We start from the raw sequence: 23,641 nt of genomic DNA, 5'->3' as shown, positions 1-23,641 counted from the left end.
GGCTTTAGATTCGATAGAAGCTGGTGCCTTCATGTGCAGGGCCTGTGCAATGTCTGTGTATGTATGGTCCTTCGGCATTTACAGCCACGGTATGTTAAGTTGTCAGAAGCGGCATTGCCTGCAGACTTATTTTGTTAAACATCCGATACAGTACATTACATTACATTAGGGATTTCTATTCCGTTATTACCTTGTGGTTCAAGGCGGATTACAAATGGTTTGTCCGGAGATTAGAAGTATTTAGGGAGTAGTTTGTACATTTCTTTGAGTTGTTAAGGATTACATATGAGTTGTCATGAAATTAGAAGTTCATATGTAGTAGTTGCAGGTGATGCTTGGGACATTTCTGATTGTGTTAGTTCAGTTTTATGTGTTTTATGAATAGAAGGGTTTTTATTTCTTTTTTGAAGGTTTTGTAGTCTATGGTAGTAGTCACCAGTATCGCACCAGTTGCCATATCCTATTCCTTTCAAAGCGGTGGGTTGTTTCTTCAGCTGTGATGAATCGGGGGGCAATTTTCACTCTAACACCTTGCTATACAAGTTGTACCCTCAACTGACTTGCCTATCAGCAGCAATATGGAGCCAAACTGTGCCAAAAAATTTCATTCGTGAATTTTTTTGCCTACTTTGCTGACCTATAGAAATGGAAGCACGTTCGCAAAAGATTTCAAACTTGGCACAGAACCTTGCCCCAAGGTGTTGTACCAAACTGCAAAATTTCAGACTCCTAGGTAGTTTCCTTCTGCCGCAGTGCTTAAGCAAAGTTGGTGTTTTAGGTCACACGAGGCATGGGAATGGATCAATTGCTTTTGTTCAACTACCCCTAGCACCTGACCAAATTGAGATAGATCAAAAAATATTTTCAGAGTTTCATTTGAGACCCTAGACAACACCCCTGTAAAATTTGGTTGGATTTCAAGGGGTCGAGCGTGGGCTCCTGCTCCACTTGACATGGAATGACTCAAATGGCAAGCATCTCCAATTTGAGCAGTGTTTTTATTCAGTTACTGTCCATTAAGTGTAGGGCATTGACTCTCCTGTCCTGGAGGAACACCTGATGCTCAAGTTTATGGGATATCCACAAATAATATGCATGAGAGAGGTGTTTATACTGCCCCCATTGCATGCACATTTATTTCATGCATACTTATTGCCTGAAACCTCAGGCAGCAGGTGCTCTTCAAGAGCAGGTTTGAGAACTCCTCTTCTCATTGGTAAGTGATTTCTTTAACTAAACTTGTAAAAATTTCTTCCCTCACTCATAAGTGAAATCTGTATGGCAAGGGAGGTGAGGCACGATATCAGTGGTAATGAAATTGCATGTCCTACTTTTTCTTGTAAAGGAAACTCAGCTCTGTATTTATTCGAGTGTTACGACACAAGGACAGAGAGCTGGCACACAAAGCCCAGCATGCTGACCCAGCGGTGCAGCCATGGCATGGTGGAGGCCAACGGGCTCATCTACGTCTGCGGTGGCAGCTTGGGAAACAACGTCTCTGGCAGAGTACTGAATAGCTGTGAAGTTTATGACCCAGCAACAGAAACGTATGTAACTATGCTAAGGTCAAATGGCTATCACCAGATTTACATTAAAAAAAACAGGAAAAACAAAATAAAAGGGTTGGGAAAAAAAAGGAAATTTAAGATACCTTTTTTTAGACTATGAACAAAAATGGCAATATCAGATTATATATATGTGAAACACAGACTCAAGATAAAATGGTTGGGGTGACAGCATTAGAATTTTATGGTTTATAATGAGATTGGATTTTAAAGATCTGAGTTTTCTTTCTTGTTGTTGAAGTATTTTATCATCTTAACTTCAAACATATTTCTTTCTCTTTATTGTTAATTTTATTTAACAATTGTTTGCACCATTCTGTTCTGTCAGCACAGAAGAATTAGCATTTTGAGGTCCAGAAAAGGTGGGGGGTTTATCCCCCTGGGGCTTTAGAACAAGAAACCATGCATAGTTTCATGCAGCCTTCCTGTTCAAGTTGAATATATAGTTTATAGTGCAGCTAGTATTTAGAAAGAAATAGTCTGAGAATCTCGGAGAGAACAAGAGCCAGAAGGCCTTGAACATGCGCAGATGCTCAAATCCCAGCCCAGGCAAGAGGTGGAATCTTAATTCACTGGCACCAGCACGTCCTGTGGGTTGGTGCTGTGTGCCGGTGCCAGATGGGGTAAGGGGCTTGTTTGGGCGGGCGGGGGATGCCGCTTCCAGCAAGGGGGTGCAATGCCGGTTCTCGGGGGGGGGAGGCATCCACGGGTGGGAGTGATGCCGGTTCAAGCAGAGGGGGTGCAATGCCAGTTCTTGGTGAGGCGTTTGCAGGAGGGGGGGAGCAGCACCAGTGGCCTCGGGGGGGGAGGGGCTTGGAACCGATCAAGGGAATTTCCCTTACTTTCTATGGGGAAACTCGCTTTGATATACGAGCAATTTGGTATATGAGCATGCTTCTGGAACGAATTACGCTCGTAAACCAAGGTTCCACTGTGTGTGTGTGTGTGTATATATATAAATAAATAGACAATTATATAGAAACGCTATGAATGCAGCTACAAGCGCAGAAATACCGAAGGGAAGAGGGGGGAAATAAAATATATTAAAAGAGAAAGTAATGGTAGAGGGGAGACACAAATGGAAGATGGGAAGTATTGTAATAGGGCCTATCATGATCTTTTTCCTTCATGTATGATATGCATCTTTAAATAGAAAGAATTTTAGGTTTGTTTTAAATTTGGATTTGGAATTTTCATGTCTAAGATGAGGGCATAGCGTTCCATAATGTCAGTGCTATGACTGAAAAAATATGTTTTGAATGGGCCAGCAGAGGTATATAGTGGGTGGGAATAGTGGGACTACTTTGGTAGTGCTGGAAAATGGAGGGTGTTAGCGGGCCTGTAATAAAGGGGGTGGTGAGTAAAATGTTATGGATGTTACAGATCTCCATTCTCTATAAGCCTCAGTACCCCAGACAGGGCAGATTTTGCTTTAAAAATACTATCCTATCCATTGTTATATCCAGTTATCCTCTGGTCACTGGTGCTAGGTCGAATGTGAAAATAACTCAGGAGAATGATGGGACATGAGTGTGTATGTAATTTCTCTCTCATTTTATTTTTATTTATGCTTTTTTTTCCAGATGGACAGAGCTGTGTCCAATGATTGAAGCCAGGAAGAACCATGGACTGGTGTTTGTAAAAGATAAAATATTTGCAGTTGGTGGACAAAATGGCCTAGGTAGCTAGTTTTGTTTTTTATTTCTCAATTTGTACCGGTAAACATATTTTGCTTCCAGTCCCTTTCCCTTCCCCTCTTCTGCTGCTGAAAGTGGAGATCATTTCTGTAAAGCAAAAAGAAGGGCATTTAGGGAGCAAGAAGGGGAAAAACTAAAGGAATTGGTGCAGTAGGACACAGGTATAAATCTAGGGTGGGGCTGGATATTAGAATGATGAGGAGTGGGGGACAAAAGGACAAGAAGAGAGGGTTTGGTGGGTGCAGGAATGTTTTTGGGTGCAGAGGGGAGAATTTGGAGTGGCAAGAGGGGATGATGGGGTAGGGGTAGGGGCAGGATGGAAAGATAAGAGTGGTCGAAAAAAGAGAGAACATAAGAACATAAGCAGTGCCTCTGCCGGGTCAGACCACAGGTCCATCCTGCCCAGCAGTCCGCTCCCGCGGCGGCCCAAACAGGTCACGACCTGTCTGTATCACCAGAAGGGGCTCCCTTGCCACCTTGGTTTCTCATTTAAGTCCTGTCTTCCTATCGAAGTCCTAACCCTCCGGTCTTGCACATGCACGACCTGGTTTGGTTTCTATACTCATTACCTGATTAGCTTTCTATACTTGTGTTACATCCCAGCTCCTCCCTCAGTATCCCATGATCCCTTTATCCTTCAGGAATCCGTCCAATCCCTGTTTGAATCCCTGTACCGTACTCTGCCTGATCACTTCCTCTGGTAGCGCATTCCAAGTGTCCACGACCCTTTGGGTGAAAAAAAACTTCCTTGCGTTTGTTTTGAACCTATCTCCCTTCAGTTTCTCCGAATGCCCCCTCATACCTGTTGTCCCCTTCAGTCTGAAGAATCTGTCCCTATCCACCCTCTCTATGCCCCTCATGATCTTGAAGGTCTCTATCATATCTCCCCTGAGCCTCCTCTTTTCCAGAGAGAAGAGCCCCAGCCTATCCAACCTCTCGGCGTATGGGCAGTGTTCCAGCCCTTTTACCATTTTCGTTGCTCTCCTTTGGACTCTCTCAAATACCGCCATGTCCTTCTTGAGATGCGGCGACCAATACTGAACGCAGTATTCCAGATGTGGACGCACCATCGCTCGATACAATGGCATGATGACTTCCCGTGTTCTGGTTGTTATGCCCTTCTTTATGATGCCAAGCATCCTGTTGGCTTTTTTTGAGGCTGCTGCGCACTGTGCAGATGGCTTCAGTGATGCATCCACCAGCACACCCAAGTCTCTCTCAAGTCTGCTGTCTCCCAACAATACCCCCCCAAATTTGTAGTTGAACAACGGGTTCTTTTTCCCTATATGCATGACCTTGCATTTGTCCACGTTAAAGCGCATTTGCCATTTGTTTGCCCAGTCTTCTAGCTTGTCCAGGTCTCTTTGTAGGTCCTCACACTCCTCCCTGGTCCTAACTCTGCCGCACAGTTTGGTATCGTCTGCAAATTTTATAACCTCGCACTTTGCCTCCTTTTCCAGGTCATTGATAAATATGTTAAAGAGTAATGGCCCCAGCACCGACCCCTGTGGTACACCGCTTGTGACTCCCCGCCAGTCAGAATATTGACCCTTTACTCCGACCCTCTGCAGTCTGCCCGACAACCAGTGCTTGATCCATCTGTGCACATCCCCTCCCACCCCGTGGTTCCACAGCTTCTTAAGCAGCCTTTCATGTGGCACCTTGTCGAAAGCCTTTTGAAAATCGAGGTAAATGATGTCTATGGGTTCCCCATTGTCCACCCGACTGCTTATTCCCTCAAAGAAGTACAGAAGGTTCGTTAGGCACGACCTTCCCTTACAGAATCCATGCTGGCTTGTTCTCAGTAGGCCATTCCTCTCGATGTGCTCGCAAATGCCGTCCTTGATCATAGCTTCCACCATCTTCCTTATAATTGAAGTCAGGCTCACCGGCCTGTAGTTCCCGGGGTCACCCCTCGATCCCTTCTTGAAGATAGGTGTGACATTCGCCAATTTCCAGTAGTTGGCAAAGTGAGGAAAGTATGGGGCACAAGACGGGAAGGACAAGGGGATAGGGCAGAGAGGGATTTGTGATATGCAATGGCATATCACTGGAGGCCAGTCTTTATACATGTGTCCCTTGCCAATACATACCACATCACAAAGGCTTTGTTCTTTTGTGTTTTGACTTTATAGCTCCTCCTCTAGTGTTCCCTTCAGACTGGCACCTGGGGGCATACCTCCTCTCAAACCCCTTGTCAGTGCAGCACTGATGGGTCAGGAAGAGAGAATATATGGCAACAGGAAAGAAAGAGAAGGCGGAGGGAAGTTAAGTGCACATCAGGATAAGGGAGAGAGGCGTATAAGTTGAAGGAACGAGATATCAGAGTGGGGGACTTAAGTTACATGAGAGAGAAGTTGAAGCTGGGTGGAAGAGAACTAGGAGGAGTGTGTGGCACAGTGGTTGGAGCTACAGCCTCAGCACCCTGGGGCTGTGGGTTCAAACTCCGCGCTACTCCTTGTGACCCAGGGCAAGTCATTCAGTCCTTCATAGCCTCAAGTACGTTAGATAGATTGTGAGCCCACCAGGACAGATAGGGAAAATACTTGAGTACCTAATTGTAAAACCGCTCAGATAATCTTGATAGATGGTATATAAAAACCTAATTCACTTGAAACTTGATCATTGTCAGGGTAGTAAGTGTTTCATTAGGGATGCCAGGCTCCTCCTTGTTTTTGTTTAGGTGGTTAGTGTTGTGTTGATACTACCAAGTCCCTCTTTTTCTTGTTGGGGGGGAAGGTATTATGTTGGTGCTGCCAAGCCCTTCCTATTGTTTGGCCCAATTTACTGAATCTCCTACTTCAAATGTCATTGCACACCACTGCTCCCCTTCCACCCTCTTCACCCACTTGCTTTTAATATATCTGCAGGTAAAATGACAGTTCATGTGAAAAATGTGTGATACCCCTAAGTGATCAAGGTTTGTTGTTGGTTCCCAGCATTATCAAGAATGAAGTTTAAGATTCTGTTATTAATATTTAATGTTTTACAAAATGATACTGCTAAATATTTAAGGTCTAGATCAGTTTTTTTTTCAACCTTTTTACACCTGTGGACCGGCGTGAAAAAAGATTTATTTTGTGGACCGGCAAACTACTAGGACTGAAATTTTAAAAACCCCGTTTCCGCCCCATCTCCGCAAGCTCGGTCCTCGCAAACCATCTGATCCCATCCACATAAGCCTCAGTTATGATTTTATATTGAATGTATTTTATTAAAGTATAAAAAGAAACAATTCTGTACAATTGTCATTTTATAAATACAAATAATACAGAGCAAGGATCAACAAAACTCCTGTCTCCCCTCCTCTTCACATATATCCCCTCTACTTTCAAGAAAACTGAATAAGCCAAATTATTACAGAATGCTACACAGAAATATCATGCTAACAGAATACCGCAGTCACACATAGCAGGAATAGGGTTAGGGGAGTGCAACTAGGGTAACTGTCCCCCTGGTCAGAGAGAGCCCTAAGCCACTGCCTGGACTTTGCAGTCCCCAATTATGTCCAACACCAGCTCTAGCAGGATATATATTTCAAATCTGATATATTCTAATCACAAAATAAGAAATAAAATTATTTGTTTCTACCTTTTGTCTCTGGATTCTGCTTTCATCTTTTCACTCTCTTCCTTCCAGCATCTCCTTTCTGTCTCTTCAGTCCAGCATCTGCCCCTTCCATCTACTGTCTGCCCTCTCCCCCTTCCAAATGGTATCTGTTTTCTTTCTGTGCCCCTCTCCCCTTTCCATCCAGCCTGTGCCCCCTCTCTCCTTTTTACATGATTCATTCCAGCTTCACTGCTCTGCTCTCTTCATTTCTATCTCTCTTACACCAGATCTAGCATCTTTATCCCTTCCCATCTCATTCCTGTCTCTCCCCTTCCCCTCCTCTAATCTTTGAACTCACGGTATAGCGGTATACAAGAAATAAAATTATTATTATTATTAATCTCCCTGCCAGCTGTTTCTTCCTTTTTCCTTCTCCCTTCCCTTTCCCTCCTCCTCTCCCAGCAGCATCTCTCCTTATCCTTCCCTCCAGGTCCAGTTGCAGCTGTCCCTTTTTTTCCCTTGCCCAGCAGCTTCCCAGACTTCTTTCCCTCCTCCCTTCTCAGCGGCATCTCTTCTTCTCCCTCTTCAGATCCAGTAGCAGCTGTCCCTTTTTTTTTTTTTTTTTTTTTTTACCATGCCTAGAAGCTTCCCAGCCTCAAACAGTGGCTTTCTCCCCTTCCAACAGCTCTCCTTACTTGCCAGCGCAGCGATTCAGGAAGGCAACCTTGGGTCGCGCCGTCTCTGAGGAAAGAGGAAGTTGCATCATCAGAGGCGGCCGTGACTCAGCAAAAGCCCCAAGGCTGCCTTCCTGAATCGCTGTGCTGGTAAGTAAGGAGAGCTGCTGAGAGGGGAGAAAGCCACTGTCGGAGGCTCCCCATGATCTCTCCGGCCCTGTGCGGACTTCAGCTTGTCGATCTTGCTGGCCCTGCGTGGACCAGCAGGAAATTGCAGATGTCGATTTCGCTGGCCCTGCGTGGACTGGCAGGAATTTTCTGCGGACCAGCACCAGTTCGCGAACCGGCGGTTGAAGAACAAAGGTCTAGATTGAATATGTATCTTCCAAAGTAAATGTTAAAATCAAGTCAGAATATTATTTTAGGGGAGGTTCCAACAGTTAATAAGATAAAATGTGAGGAATTTAGGTCAAGAATGTCCTCTGTTATGGCACCAGTATGGTGGGAACACTTTACCTGAGTAAATAAGGCAGAAGAACAGTGTTAAAAACATTTAAGAGACTGTTGAAACGTGACTATTTACAGTGCAGTAGTCTAGTTGACCACTGGTAGTTCCTATGGGGCATGAAGTTGTTTGTTTAGATTTCTATATTTTATTTTGTCTTGTATTGAATTTTATGGATGTGTTTTTATGTAAACTGCTTTGGCTGTATTGTTTGAAGTAGGGAGATTGTGGATGCCTCTCAAGAGACTCTGCAGGGAGATTGTGGATGCCTTTCAAGAGGCTCTGCTCAGACAAATGGTGACGGAACCCATGAGGGAAAAAGCGATATTGGATCTGGCCCTTACAAATGGGGAGAGTATCTCTAATGTTGAAGTGGGTGCTCACCTGGGAAGTAGCGATCATCAAACGGTTTGGTTTGATATAACAGCTAAAGTGGAGAGCAGCTGCACAATACTTAAAGTCCTAGATTTCAAATGTATGGACTTTAATAAAATGGGAAAGTACCTGAAGAAAGAGCTGTTAGGATGAGAGGACATAAGAGAAGTGGAAAAACAGTGGTCTAAGCTGAAAGGAGCAATAAAAGTGGCTACGGACCTTTATGTGAAGAAAATAAATAAAAACAAGAGAAAAAGGAAACATATATGGTTCTCCAAACTAGTGGCGGAGAAAATAAAGGCAAAAGAGTTGGTGTTCCTGAAATATTAAAAAAACCCAAGAAGAGGAGTATAGAAAGGACTACCCGGTGAAACTGAAAGAAGCCAAGAGAGAGATACGTCTGGCAAAAGCGCAGGCGGAAAAGCAAATGGCTAAAAATGTAAAAAAGGGAAACAAAAATTTTTTCAGATATATTAGTGACAGGAGGAAGATGAAAAATGGAATTGCTAAACTAAGAAATGCTAGGAACCAATATGTGGAGAGCGATGAGGAAGAAGCAAACATGCTAAACAAATACTTCTGTTCTGTGTTCACGGAATAAAATCTCAGAGAAGGACCGAGATTGTGTGGCAAAGTTACACAAAAAAATGGAGTAGATTCTGTGCCGTTCACAGAGGAAAGTGTTTATGAGCAACTTGAAAAACTGAAGGTGGATAAAGCGATGGGACCCGATGGGATCATCCCAGGATACTGAGGGAGCTCAGAGAGGTTCTGGCGGGTCTATTAAAGACTTGTTCAACAAATCTCTGGAGATGGGAGTGGTTCCTGGGGATTGGAGAAGAGCGGATGTGGTCCCTATTCACAAAAGTGGTCACAGAGATGAAGCGATACTACAGGCCAGTAAGCCTCACTTCAGTTGTTGGAAAAATAATGGAATGTTGCAGAAAGAAAGGATAGTGAACTTCCTAGAATCTAATGGGTTACAGGATCCGAGGCAACATGGCTTTACTAAAGGTAAATTGTGCCAAACGAACCTGATTGAATTTTTTGATTGGGTGGCCAGAGAACTGGATCAAGGGCATATGCTAGATGTCATTTACTTAGATTTCAGCAAAGCCTTTGACACGGTTCCTCATAGGAGGCTCTTGAACAAACTTGAAGGGCTGAACTTAGGACCCAAAGTGGTGAACTGGATTAGAAACTGGTTGTTGGACAGATGCCAGAGGGTGGTGGTTAATGGAAGTCGCTCAGAGGAAGGAAAGTTGAGTAGTGGAGTCACTCAGGGTTCGGTGCTGGGGCCAGTCCTTCAATCATCAGCCCAAAATCTTCTCTCTGTTCCGTCACTAAAATATATAAACACAAAGTGATCTTCCATTTTTTCCGTGACTGCTCCTTCTCTTTGGAATAGTATCCCAGCTTATTTACATGAAGAATCAATTCAAGACAAAGCTAAAGACATTTCTTTTCATTGATGCCTTTGAGATTTAACTGCCCTTTTAAGGGCGATCTAGAATGACTTTATTTCTACTTTCCCCTCCTACTGTTTTTCCCCTAAATTATTATCTTTTATCTTTAAAATTGTAGTTCTTGCCCATTATCCTCTTGTTCCACTCGTTATGGTTTTATGTCTCCAAAAGTCTTTGTCGTCCCCTGTTTTCTTAAATTTGTATTTTAGATATTGTATGCTTTTATGATTTTGTACACCGCCTAGAAGGCTGATTAGGCAGTATAAGAAATTTTAATTAAACTTGAAACTTAAGTGACATTGCTGAAGGGATAGAAGGTAAGGTTTGCCTTTTTTGCGGATGATACCAAGATTTGTAACAGTAGACACTAAGGAGGGAGTGGAAAACATGAAAAAGGATTTGCAAAAGTTAGAGGAATGGTCTAATATCTGACAACTAAAATTCAATGCAAAGAAATGCAGAGTAATGCATTTGGGGATTAATAATCGGAAGGAACCGTATGTGCTGGGAGGTGAGAGGCTGATTTGCACGGATGGGGAGATGGACCTTGGGGTGATAGTGTCCGAATATCTAAAGGTGAAAAAACAGTGTGACAAGGCAGTGACTGCTGCCAGAAGGATGCTGGGCTGTATAAAAAGAGGTGTAAGCAGTAGAAGAAAGAAGGTGTTGATGCCCCTGTACAGGTCGTTGGTGAGGCCCCAGTTGGAGTATTGTGTTCAGTTTTGGAGACTGTATCTGGTGAAGGAAAGACTTGAAGCTGTCCAGAGGAGGGCGAAAAAAATGATAGGAAGTTTGCGCCAAAAGACGTATGTGGAGAGACTGGAAGCCCTGAATATGTATACCCTAGAGGAAAGGAGGGACAGGAGAGAGATGATTCAGACTTTCAAGTACTTGAAAGGTATTAATGTAGAACATAATCTTTTCCAGAGAAAGGAAAATGGTAAAGCTAGAGGGCATAATTTGAGGCTGAGGGGTGGTAGACTCAAGAGCAATGTAAGGAAATTCTTCTTTATGGAGAAGGTGGTGGATGCCTGGAATGCGCTCCCGAGAGAGGTGGTGGAGAGGGAAATGGTGACATTTCAAAAAGCGTGGGATGAATACAGAGGATCGAGAAGCAGAAAATAATAATAAATATTGAAGAACTAAGGCCACTACTGAGCAGACATGCACGGTCTGGGGAGGGCTTCAGTGGCTTGGATGGTGTAGATGGGCTGGAGTGAGCTTTGACAGGGATTTCAGTAGTCGGCTCGGAACCTAAACACAGTACCAGGCAGAGCTTTGGATTCTTGCCCAGATAATAGCTAAGAAGAAGAAAAAAAATTTTTTAATTGAATCAGGTTGGGCAGACTGGATGTACCATTTGGGTCTTTATCTGCCATCATCTACTATGTTGCTATATAAAGCAGATCCACCAAAAAAGCAAAAAGCCATCTATATAGATGACCTATATACTAAAGTCAACATGAAGGAAAAGATCTCAGAATTGCCACTCCTGCGGATTATAATGTTATAACCCACATGAGGAATTGTGGCGTGGTTATCTTTCATCGATCAAAAAATCTTCATGATTGTTATGTGACTTAATTTGTCATAAATCTTAATATTTCACTACTCATCATAATTTAGATAAAATAGTCAAGAAAAATTTTTTATCCTGTCATTAATATATATTTTTTAACCAAAATTTATCTTTTACTTTTTTTCTTTTTTCAAAAAACTGTGCAAATTTGCAAATTTTAACAAGTGCAAAACGGCAACTGCCAAATAGTAGTTTTAACTGTGCAAATAAGCAATAGTTTTAACTGTGCAAATTAGCAAAACACAGAAATTGCAGCAAAACTGCTGCTTTGGTGCAAATAGGCAAAATAGAGCAAAGACATATCAGTAAGCTAAAAGGCACTTATCTTGTAATTTAGTAGTGCAAGATATATTGCTGAGTTCCCATGAGCTGTATCTGACGGGAACCGACGCAATCATGCGGCTTCCTCAGGGTTTTAATTTATTTACGGGCTAGAAAAAAGCACAAGAACGTAAAAAATAAAGTTTATAAAGGATATGTCATATTCACCAAAACATTTTAGAAGTATAGTACTTACTTAAAGCATTTGTCATTTGAGTTGTTATCACACAAACCTGCACTGAAAAATGGCGCTTATAAGCATAAGACGCCGGTACATGTGCAGTAGGCAAAAAACCATTAGGCATAAAGATAAAGGCATCTATTTGGAACTTGAGTTTAGCCTTAGGGGATCAAGCCTTGCAAGGTACCAGCAATTTAAGTCTTGGAGCAGACATTGATCTCCTTGAGCAATTTTAAAGGAAAGGAAATCTCATCTATATATTTCTCCCAGCTAAATCCTGGGTGACTCCCAGGTCCACCCCAATCCACTCGGGCCTCTACTACTGCTACCCCTAATGATATGTGTCTCATTCTATTTTCCATTCTACTACACTTATTCCCAATACTAACCCTTTCCAGTCTTATTTCCCATTTCAAACCACTGTTCCTCAAGACCACATTGCACATTATCTGCTTTCATCATCTCACTATTTATTTTGTCATCTCTCTTCTCAGCTTTCAAACTTCAACATTTACTTCCTTTCAACCATCGCTATCTGAACACATCTCATCTTTGTTACTCTCAGCATGCCTATCCTACTGTTTGTATTCTTGCTATTCGTGTTCTCTGCTGGGGATATTAACTTGCCTTATCTCTGCAGGTCAAACCGTGTCGCCAATCTTATTTCTATTTCTCTCCTTCTTCCTTATCTTCCTTTTTTGTGTGCCCTGTGGAAGATCTGCTCTGTCTCCAACAGGCTTGTCCATTATGACCTCTTTATCTCTAGTACTCTCCATCTTGCTTTAACTGAGACTTGGTTTTTCCTGGAAGACTCTACTTCATTTGCCACCCTATATCATGGTGGTTACCTTTCTTCCGCACACCTCACCCAGTTGGCCACAGTGATTTGGGGATGTTACTTTCAGTTTGTAGACTTAAACATCTTCCACCTCAAATTTACCTGCTTTTCTTCCTTTGATGTCCACTTGACTCACCTATTCACTCCACTACCTCTCCAGATAGGAGTCTTTTGCTGACCCCCCCTGATAAGTCCCTCTCCTTCTCACCAACTCCAACTCATGGATTTCTTTGTTTTGTGAGCCATCCTCCATTTCCCTCATTCTTGGAGACCTTAACATTTACTTCTGACTCTTATGCCTCCTAAATTTCTGTTTAATCTCCTCATTCAATCTCCAGCTATGCTTCACTATACTTACCCTCCAGCATTGCCACTACCTTGGTCTTGTATTCTCCAACTGCTCACTTTCTCATTTATCCACTTCAGTTTTTCTTCTCTCTATCATCTGATAACCTTCAGACTTAATTACCCTCTACCTCAGTCTCTTCCAGTCCTAACCAACATTTTTAGGAATATTCAGTCTATTGCCCATTGTACTCTCTCCCTTCTTACCTCTCTTCTCATCCATTAGGTACGTCCCTACAGTTTAGCATATCATCTCTATTGCACTGGGAAATGAAATTAGATTCTTACCTTGATACTATCTTTTATCCCAGGACAAGCAGGAAGCATATTCTCACATGTGAGTGACGTCATCCATGGAGCCCCAGTACGGACAGCTTCTAAAGTGTATGTGCACTTTAAGAACTTTAGAAAGTTTGCGACTGACTGCGCATGCGCAAGTGCCTTCCCGCCTGACGTAGGCGCATGGCTCCTCAGTTCAGATAGCCAGCTAAGAAGCTAACCAGGGTAGGTGGGTGGGTTGTGAGAATATCTGCCTGCTGTCCCTGGATAACACCTGTTATGGTAAGTAAATGTGCTTTATCCCAGGATAAGCATGCAGCATATTCTCACATGTGGGTGACCTCCAAACTAACCAGAAATGGGATGGTGGGAGTGTTGGCCGTTAAGAAAATAAATTTTGTAATACTTCTTGGCTGAAATGTCCATCCTGTCTGAAATAGGATGCCAGACAGTAATGAGAGGTGAAAGTATGAATCAACGACCAAATAGCAGCTTTGTAGATTTCATCAATAGGAGTAGAGCAGGGAAAAGCTACTGAAGTTGCCATAGCTTGTGGACTATGACATTTCTAGGTTAATCTGATCTATTTGTTTCAAGGTGCAGCACCAGTTTTCTCTGGTACTGCTTTACATAACTTTGCTCACTACAAAAGTTGGTGACAGCTCTGTAGATATCATCTTCTCACTTTTGGGGAACAGGCCTATGTTTTCTGTATTATTGTCCCTCAGACACACTGTGATTTCTATTAGTTAAATAGTAGGAGGTGCATTGTACACTTTGTGAGCTCTTTCAGTATTCTGTAATATTTATTTCCTGCATTTCTGTTTCGCACTATTCAAAGTTCTAGGCAGAATGTAACAGACATACACAGCATTAAATAAAATAGACAATGAACAGTTAGTGATCATTAACAAAAACACTGAACCAAGGCAGGTAGACATTGGGTACACTCTTAAAGACCCCATAGGCACAAAGGAAATGAACAGTCTTGAACTTTTTCTTGAAAAATCCAAAATTGTACAATGTACAGAGAGTTGAAAGCATAGCGTTCCAAAATTCAGGTCCTGTGACACCAAAGAGAGATCTATAAGTTTTTCTAGCTGGACCAATCGTATGGAGGGAGCTACCAGGTGAAAATCATCAGAGGAACATAGCGTACTATGCAGAAATTGACCAATGGGGGGGGGGGGGAGGTTAAGTTATTAAGAGCTTTGTAAGTTAGGCAGAGAAGCATAAAGATGATTTTCTGTTCAATTGGAAGCCAGTGAAGTAAGATTAAAGTCTGAGTTATATGGTCAAACTTCCCAATACTAGTGAGTATACCCCACTAGATATCATTACCTAATCTCATCTCTCATCTTTATATGGTCTTTTCATGGTAATTCTATTCTCCACTGTGTGCTTTCTGTATTAGTGGAAGTCTTGATGGGTTGTTTAGGTGAATAAGGTAGTAAGTACAAGAAGGAACACTATGCTTGCTGTTCAGCTTTTTGCTGGAGTAGGCACTGATTCAGCAGTGTTACTTCATAATCACAGCAAGTACAAATCCACAAGGTTTCACTCTAAGGAAAACATATTTTTGCTTGATAATGCTGACATATATAGGAGATATAAGGCATCCATTAGTAGCTATTAGGATAGATAATTTACTTTATCCCAGGACAAGCAGGCAGCATATTCTCTACATGTGGGTGACGTCACCAACGGAGCCCCCTAGCAGATGTTTTCGCAAGCAGACTTGCTTGAAGACCTTCAAGCTTGCGATTGGCCCGCGCATGCACGCGTGCCCCTCCCGGCTGACCTAGGACATGCGTCTCCTCAGCGTGGCCTCAGTTCTATGTTTTCCACGGAGCCAGAAGCACTGCTCCCTTTCTTTGCGCGCTCTCATAGTCCCTCTTGCACCGTGGCTTATTTGGTTACTTTTAGTTTAGTCGCTGTGCCCTTGTCTTTATTTTTCTTTTCTTTTCCGTTTGTATATTGTTCTGGCCGCCTGGCCTTGCGGGGCCACGGCTGTCCTTTTTCTTATGTCCAGGCCTCGTTCCGGGTTTAAAAACTGTACTCAGTGCAACCAGGTTATCTCCATCACCAACCCTCATTGTTGGTGTGTGGAGCACACGCTGAGTTGTGTCCATGTTGTGCGACTTTGCAACTGCAGGCTCTTTGTTGGAGGGTGGCCAAGATTCTTCAACTGTTTGGCCCCATGGATCCTGCGGGACAGGCCTCGAGCTCGGCCTCGGCGCCCTCGTTGGGTGCCTCAGCCTCAAAGTCCTCAGCCTCGAAGTCCCCCTCGGCCTCAAAGGCTCCGGCCTCAGCTCCTCCTGCTACTCCGGTCTCGGGTAAGTCTCCTCTTTCCTCCTCAGGCAAAGAAGCCTGCCTCAGAGTCTCATGTCAGTGCCGCCTCATCGGCGTCTTCGAGAGATCATTCTAAGCATGCCTCCTCACTTAGGGAATACTCTTCCTTGAGGTCGCCCCCAAAGGAGCGCACTGCTGCACCTACGATTCAACAGCCTTTGGTCTCGGTGCCTATGTTCGAGGACATGCTTAAGGCTTCTTGCCTTCGGGCAGTTGAGGAGGTTCCTCCGGATCAGTGGAATACAGGATTTTATTCCCGGTACTTTCTGGTACCCAAGAAGACAGAGGATCTGCGTCCGATACTGGACCTCCATGCTCTGAACAAGTTTCTGGTCAGGGAATGATTCAGAATGCTCACCCTTCCTACCTTGTACCCCCTCTTGGACAGGGGGACTGGCTGTGCTCACTGGACCTCAAGGAGGCGTACACGCACATTCCGATACACCCGGCCTCTCGCCGGTATATGAGATCTCCACCTATAATACAGTGTTCTTCCCTTCGGCCTGGTGGCCTCTCCAAGGGTTTTCACAAAGTGTCTAGTTGTGGTAGCTGCGGCCCTGCATCTCGGCGACCTGCAGGTGTTTCCCTACATCGACGACTGGTTGATCAAAACGTCCTCGTGCCATGAAGTTCTGCGAGTGACGAATCAGACCATCTTGCTCCTTCAGAGTCTCGACTTCAAGGTGAACTTCCCCCATGTCCCACCTCTGTCCATCCCAGTCTCTGGAATTAATCGGAGTGGTTCTGGACATGGTTATTCTCCGCTCCTTCTTGCCGAGGCCCTTGTTCGTTGGCCCTTGTTCGTTTATGCTTGAGGGTGGCCCATCTGTCTTCGGCCCCGGCTCGGCTCCTGATGGTCCTCCTAGGGTACATGGCCTCCACGGTTCACGTGACTCTTTTTGCCAGACTTCACCTCCGTATTCCACAATGGACTCTTGCGTCTCAATGGAACCAGGATCGAGATCCTGTCTCTCGACTCATTGTCGTGACTCCTTTGTTGAAGTCTCTCCGTTGGTGGATGCTCTCTTCCAATCTTTCCAGAGGTTTTTTGTTTCATGCCCCCCTTCCGCAGAAGGTCCTCACGACAGACTCGTCGACCTATGCTTGGGGGGCTCATCTGGACAGTCTTTGCACTCAGGGTCTTTGGTCCAGTGCCGACCGCCTTTATCACATCAATCTTCTGTAGCTTCGAGTGATTTTCCTCGCCCTGAAGGCTTTTTGTCAACTGCTTCGCGACCAAGTGGTGCTGATCCGCACGGACAACCAGTTCACTATGTATTATATCAGCAAACAAGGGGGCACGGGGTCCCTGTCCCTGTGCCAAGAGGCAATGCGGCTCTGGGATTGGGCCATCTGCCGCAACATATTCCTTCGAGCGGTCTACATTCAGGGCCAGCACAATTGTCTGGCAGACAGGTTGAGTCGTCTTCTGCAGCCTCATAAGTGGTCCATCCATTCCTTGACCCTGTATCAAGTGTTTGCTCATTGGGGGACTCCGGACATAGATCTGTTCGCATCCTCCTCAATCACAAGTTGCCCCGCTTTTGCTCCAGGGTTTACACCCCTCTCAGGCTCGAAGCGGATGCTTTTCTGCTGGACTGGACGAATCTGTTTCTGTATGCGTTCCCTCCATTCCCTCTGATTCTGAAGACTCTCGTCAAGCTCAAGTCCACAAGGGCCACCATGATTCTGATAGCTCCTCGGTGGCCCCGACAGCCGTGGTTCTCCCTTCTGTTGCAACTCAGTTCCAGGGAGCCTCTTCTTCTGCCTGTTTTTCCTTCTCTGCTTACGCAGAGTCACGGTTCTCTACTTCATCCCAACCTTCAGTCTCTGCACTTAATGGCTTGGTTCCTCGAGACTTAATGCCCTCATTCCAGTTCTCACAGCCTGTGCTGGATGTCCTGGAGGCATTTCGGAAGGAGTCCACTTGCCAATGTTACCATCAGAACCTGCTTTACTTCCTGGTGTGCTACTCGGCAGTTGGAGCCACTATCTGCCTCCTTATCTGCTGTCCTGGATTATCTGTTACACTTGTCTGGCGCAGGACACAAGTCCTCTTCGGTTCGAGTCCACCTTAGTGCCATTGCTGCTTTTCATCCGCCAATTGATGGGAAGCCTATCTCTGTTCATCCTGTGGTTTCCCACTTCATGAGAGGCCTTTTCCACGTTCATCCGCCCCTTAAACCTGTGGTTTGAGATCTTAACGTGGTCCTTGCTCGTTAGATGAAACCCCCGTTCGAGCCACTAGTGCGGGCTCACTTGAAGTATCTTACTTGGAAGGTTGTGTCTCTTATTGCTCTCAGTTCTGCCTGTCGGGTCAGTGAGCTTTCAAGCCTTGGTGGCAGACCCACCCTTCACTGTCTTCCATCATGATAAGGTGGTTCTCCGTACACATCCTAAGTTCTTGCTTAAGGTTGTTTCTGAGTTTCACATCGACCTATCCATTGTTTTTCCCGAAGCCCCATTCTCACCCTGGAGAAGCAGCTCTGCATTCTCTTGATTGTAAGCGTGCGCTGGCCTTCTACTTGAAGCGCACCACTCCTCACCGTTCTGCTCCCCAGTTGTTCCTCTCCTTCGATCCTAATCGCTTGGGTCGCTCTGTTTCTAAGTGGACCATTTCTAACTGGTTGGCCGCTTGTATCTCTTTCTGTTAAGCTCAGGCTGGTCTCTCCCTGCCGGGTCGAGTCATAGGCCATAAGGTCAGAGCGATAGCGGCATCTGTTGCTTTCCTCCACTCGACTCCGATTGAGGAAATCTGTAAGGCTGCCACTTAGTCCTCGGTTCATACGTTTACCTCACACTACTGTCTGGATGCTTTCTCCAGACGTGACGGCCATTTTGGCCAGTCCATTTTGCAAAATCTGTTCTCCTAAATTGCCAACTCTCCCTCCATCCCATTCTGGTTAGTTGGAAGGTCTCCCACATGTAGAGAATATGCTGCCTGCTTGTCCTGGGATAAAGCACAGTTACTTACCGTAACAGGTGTTATCCAGGGACAGCAGGCAGATATTCTCGCAACCCACCCACCTCCCTGTAGTTGGCTTCTTTGCTAGCTATTTGAACTGAGGCCACGCGGGAGGGGCATGCGCGCATGCGCAGGCCAATTGCAAGCTTGAAGGTCTTCAAGCAAGTCTGCTTGCAAAAACGTCTGCTAGGGGGCTCCGTTGGTGACGTCACCCACATGTAGAGAATAACTGCCTGCTGTTCCTGGATAACACCTGTTAGTTAAGTAACTGTGCTATCTGGCTATATATGTATTTTCTTTTTGTTTCAGGTGGTCTTGACAGTGTGGAGTATTATGACATCAAACTGAATGAGTGGAAGATGGTGTCACCCATGCCGTGGAAAGGTGTGACTGTGAAATGTGCAGCTGTGAGCACAGTGGTTTACGTCCTGGCAGGATTTCAGGGTGTGGGACGCTTGGGACACATCCTTGAATACAACACTGAAATGGACAAATGGATAGCCAACTCCAAAGTGCGGGCTTTCCCAGTAACCAGTTGCTTAATCTGTGTTGTTGACACTTGTGGGGCTAATGAGGAAACCCTAGAAATATGAAGACTTTCTGGAAAGCAGATGGACACTCATGAAAGATGTGGCTACAGAGCTTTGCTTTCACATTTTTAATAAGTCATCTGAAAAACTGAGAACTTATCGTTCCGTAGAACGTGTGCATCTGCACAAGCCAGCTTTATTGGTTACATATATAAAGTATTTCAAAGGCCTGCACCATGAAAAGAAAATGGTGGAACTGGATCCCCAGACTACATATAGTACCCCTCTGGGCTCTAGTAATGAGAACTTACTCTTCCCCTAGTCTTCCCTCCCCCTTCAAAAAAAAAAAAAAGGTTGTCGTGGTAGAAAAAAATTGTGTAGGAGGTTTTGCACTGTAGCATTCTTAGCATTCACATGCAGACTTAGCAGTGCAGGAATAAGAAGCATTATCCATAAGTGATTCCTCTGAAGATTATGTGAAGCCACTAGAGATAACAGAGTTGCACTGGAAACCAAACAAGTTATCTCTTTCCTGGTGACTGCCAGCCAAGAGAACATGGAGCCCCGTTCATGGACAACACAAACCAGCACAAAAATGTAATCATTATTAAAAAAGAAGTGTTAAAACACAAGTGTTTGGTTTTGGACTTTTGTACTGGGACTGTGAAATTTTTTGTTTTAATTAGTGAGCCCAAAGGACAGCGACATGCTTACTGTTAACAAAGTATAACTTTGATTTTTGGGAAGCATCCTGTGGTTCTATAGGAAGTGCACCCCATCATGCATAATGTCAAATTGTTCATACCTGTGACCATTAATTCTTGGCTCTCCATTCACTGGAGCCCATTCAGGAGCCCTCAAACTTATCACCTACTCCACAATTGCTTTTACCAAAGTTTGTTTGTGGGGATTTTGTTTTGGGGGTGGGTTTTTTTTGTTTTTTGTTTTTTTTGCATAATTATAAAACTCAGGAAGCTATACAAATTTATAAGTAGAGCAACTCTGGTAGATCTAGCAACTTGATTTTAATGTTTCAAAAATGTAGAAACAAAAGAAACCAGCTACCTGACTTCCTAGGTCTTCAGTTTGCCTGCAAACTTGGTAGTGCATCAATTGCTCATCCAGAATTGGCCCACAGCAATTCAGTCAGTTTCTTTAGTGTATCCAGGTCACTACACTTAGGTCCCATGACTGCAGGGTTCCAGAAGAGAGTGCAATTGAATGCCCCCCCCCTAATTAGTTGGGAGGGGGATGTTAAATAGAGGAGAAAATCCTTAGGCAGTTGTAAATGAGTTTGATAACAGATTAGATATTCAGTTTGAAATCTCTTTCTATATTCTGTCCTTTTTGGATCCTGAAGACCACCAACCAATTTTATTGGTAATAATTAACACAAATATTGTATAAATTACAAGTCAATAAAACCCAATATAGCTATATTTCAGCATTCACCTGCATCAGGGGCAGGAATAAACTAGGTATTCTGAAAAAACAGTATCCAAGGACTTATAAATTAACTTTGCAAAATCATAAATGATTAAATTTTCACTCACTCTACAATTCTACAGATTACAGCCACCTTCTACAAAAAGAATAGAATTCTACTTAATTTTAAATCAAGAAACTAACATCTTCTACTAGAGAGCATGCAAAATTAAAAGATTTCAAAAGGGTCCTTTATAACCAAGGGAGGCTTGAGTAATTATATATGGTATTCTAAATTATTAAGAATAAATGTTAAATTGTATAAACACACCATCATTAGGATTATTCAAAATAAATATTCTCCTGTCACTACTGTCAGGGTGTGCGCATGAGCGGGGATCGCTCTGGCCGTGGGTAGGGGGCGTGCTAACGATCGTCTCCATTTACATGCAGGCCTTTACTGAATCAGTCGGACGGCATGCAACCGGAAACGGATCGTGCACGGTTTGGAGGTTTAGTGAATCCTGGCCTAATTGCTCTCGCATTACCATGCACTAACACAGTTAAATATAATGCATTAACTGGATAACATTTCCATATTCATTCCTCACCCATTCTGTGCAAAATTGTATCTAGTATGTCTTCCTGACATTAGTTTGGGAGGGTGGGATGTTCATTTATTTTTGCTGGTTAATAGGAAACAGACTACCAGTTCTTCTGCTGTTGGAATTTTTTTCACTATTTGAGATAGTATTGATATAATTTCCCAGATATTGAGGCTTTACAACATGTTGCTATGGTAGTAATATGAAAGTTGTTATAATTTAAGTACAGGTTTTGGTGCTTGTATATAACACATCATTATTTTTTCTGTTTAATCTCTTATATTCTGCAATTTTCCACTTGGATTCAATGCGATTCACAGATGAAAAAGTCCTGAGAGGAGAAACTACAGATGCCCACTATTTAAAATACAACAGCCATTAAGACATTTCGATAGTTTTCATTTAATCAATTCACATATGAATTACTTTGGTGCAAGATATTTTCTGAGCTAACATTGATTTTCCCCTTAAAATGCAATTTGTAGCTGTTCACATATTTCTTCTTACTTGAGCTTCCGTTGCTGATAAAGATTATTTTCAAATTTGCCAAACATTGGTAAACAGTAGTGCTGCCCGTTTCACGATTCGAATCGGTTCACCGATTCACTTCGGGTGAATCGATTCGAATCGATTTAAAATAAAAAAATATCGGCTTCCCAATTCGGCTGATCCTCCCCCCCTCGCCCCCTAAAGCAGGAGTGGCAGCGCAGCTCTTGTTGGCCGGCCACTGCCTCACCTGCTTTAGAGGGCAAGGGAGGAGGGTCAGTCGCAAAGTGCTGCTGTCCAGTTCTCCCCCTGGTGTCCGGTTTCCCCCCCTTAGCGTCTGCTTCCCTCCCCCTTGGCGTCTGGCTTCTCCGCATGGTTTACCTTTGAAGAGCAGCCTGCACAGAAGATTGCGGTGTTAGTGATGTTTGCAAACAGCTTCGGAGCTGTTTCCTCTGCCGTGATCCTGCCTCTGACGCCAGAGGAGGTGCGGGACCACGGCAGAGGAAACAGCTCCGAAGCTGTTTGCAAACATCGCTAACACCATGATCTTCTGTGCAGGCTACTCTTCAAAGGTAAACGGTGCGGGAAGGCCAGGGAGGAAGCCGGACACCAGTGGGAGGCCAGGGGGAACTCGCAAGCCTTCCGGGGGGGGGGGGGGGGGTGAGCAGTCCTTCAGTGTGGGGGGTGGGACAGGCCTTCAGGGGAGACAGGCAGGCAGGCCTTTAGGGGGGAACAGGCAGGCAGGCCTTCAGAGGTAGGATGCAGGCCTTCAAGGGGGGGGAGACAGGCCGTTAAGGGGGTGACCAGGCCTTTAGGGGGAACAGACATTCAAGGCAGGGGGCCCTGGTGTAGAAGTACACGGAGGGAGGGAGAGAAGGGGATTCAAAGAGACGTGCATATGCTGGACTTTGGGGGGGAAGAAATAATGTGTCTAAAAATAGAGAAGAAGAGAGATGATGGACAATGGGATTTAGGGAGGGAAAGAACAGAAAGGGAGAGAAGTTGGACACAAGGGATGGTGTGGAAGGGGGATAGAGATACTGGATAGGAGGGTAGTTGAGAAAAGAAAAGAAAGGGACCCTTGGGTGGTGGGGAAGGAGGGAGAGGTGCTGGATGAAAAGGTAGTTAAGAAAAGGTGGATCTGTGGAGGGAGACGAAAAAAGGAAAGATGCCAGAGGACAGAGATGGCAGGTGGATGGTTAGCACGGAGAAAGAAGGAGACCCTGGCAAGCAAGTTATCAGAAGACAACCAGAGCCTGAGACCAACAAGATTTGAATAATGACCAAATAACAAAAGGTAGGAAAAATAATTTTATTTTCTGTTTTGTGATTATAATTTGTCAGATTTGAAATGTGTATCCTGCCAGAGCTGGTGTTAGATCGCAAACATGAGCTAGGATTTAACAGAGAGATGAAAAGTCTTTTTTGTTTGTTGATTTTTTGTTTGTTAATTTTGTTTACACCAGTGTGGTTAGGAGAAGGCAAAGGGGTGTGAAGAGGCTATAAAATAAACCCACCAGGATGTTTGAAAAAAAACACCCAATTGGGAAGCAAAATGGAATCGAATCAAAAAACCAATTCAATAGGCTGAATCAAATCGAAATTTTTTTTCCTGAATTGGGCAGCACTAGTAAACAGAAATTTCTAATACATTTGTCCTCTAGTAGGAGATAGTTAGCTTCTTGATTCAATGAAAATTTAAATACAATGCATTCTGAATTTATCTGTTGCTTTTTCCGAAGTTAGACTGCAGTATCTGTAGAACTTTAGAGTAATTGAAAATAGCTGTACATATGAGTTTGCTGTTTGTATATTATTGTAAAAGTTAGTTTATACAAGTCCTTATATTGTTTTCCAGAATATCAATTTTATCATACCCTCTGATGCAGGAAGAAGATGAAACA

General features: G+C 43.9%; 1 protein-coding gene across 2 annotated transcripts in view; it reads left to right on the top strand.

Moving 5' to 3' along the window:
• The window catches only part of KLHL7 (kelch like family member 7), a 141,874-nt gene extending 119,708 nt beyond the window's left edge, over positions 1-22,166 (top strand). Inside the window, exons 9-11 of one of the 2 annotated variants that reach the window (XM_033930879.1) lie at positions 1,346-1,547; positions 3,149-3,246; positions 21,572-22,166. In XM_033930879.1, the coding sequence (XP_033786770.1) occupies positions 1,346-1,547; positions 3,149-3,246; positions 21,572-21,633 (362 nt within the window). In that variant the 3' untranslated portion in view covers positions 21,634-22,166. Of the gene's footprint in view, positions 1-1,345; positions 1,548-3,148; positions 3,247-19,000; positions 19,574-21,571 lie in introns of those variants that run through there. The other variant, XM_033930878.1, reaches the window with a different exon arrangement.
• The last annotated feature ends 1,475 nt before the right edge of the window (positions 22,167-23,641 follow it).

The sequence above is a fragment of the Geotrypetes seraphini genome, chromosome 2, assembly GCF_902459505.1.
Source record: "Geotrypetes seraphini chromosome 2, aGeoSer1.1, whole genome shotgun sequence".
NCBI classification, from domain to species: Eukaryota; Metazoa; Chordata; class Amphibia; order Gymnophiona; family Dermophiidae; genus Geotrypetes; species Geotrypetes seraphini.
This window is presented reverse-complemented; position numbering and strand designations above follow the sequence as displayed.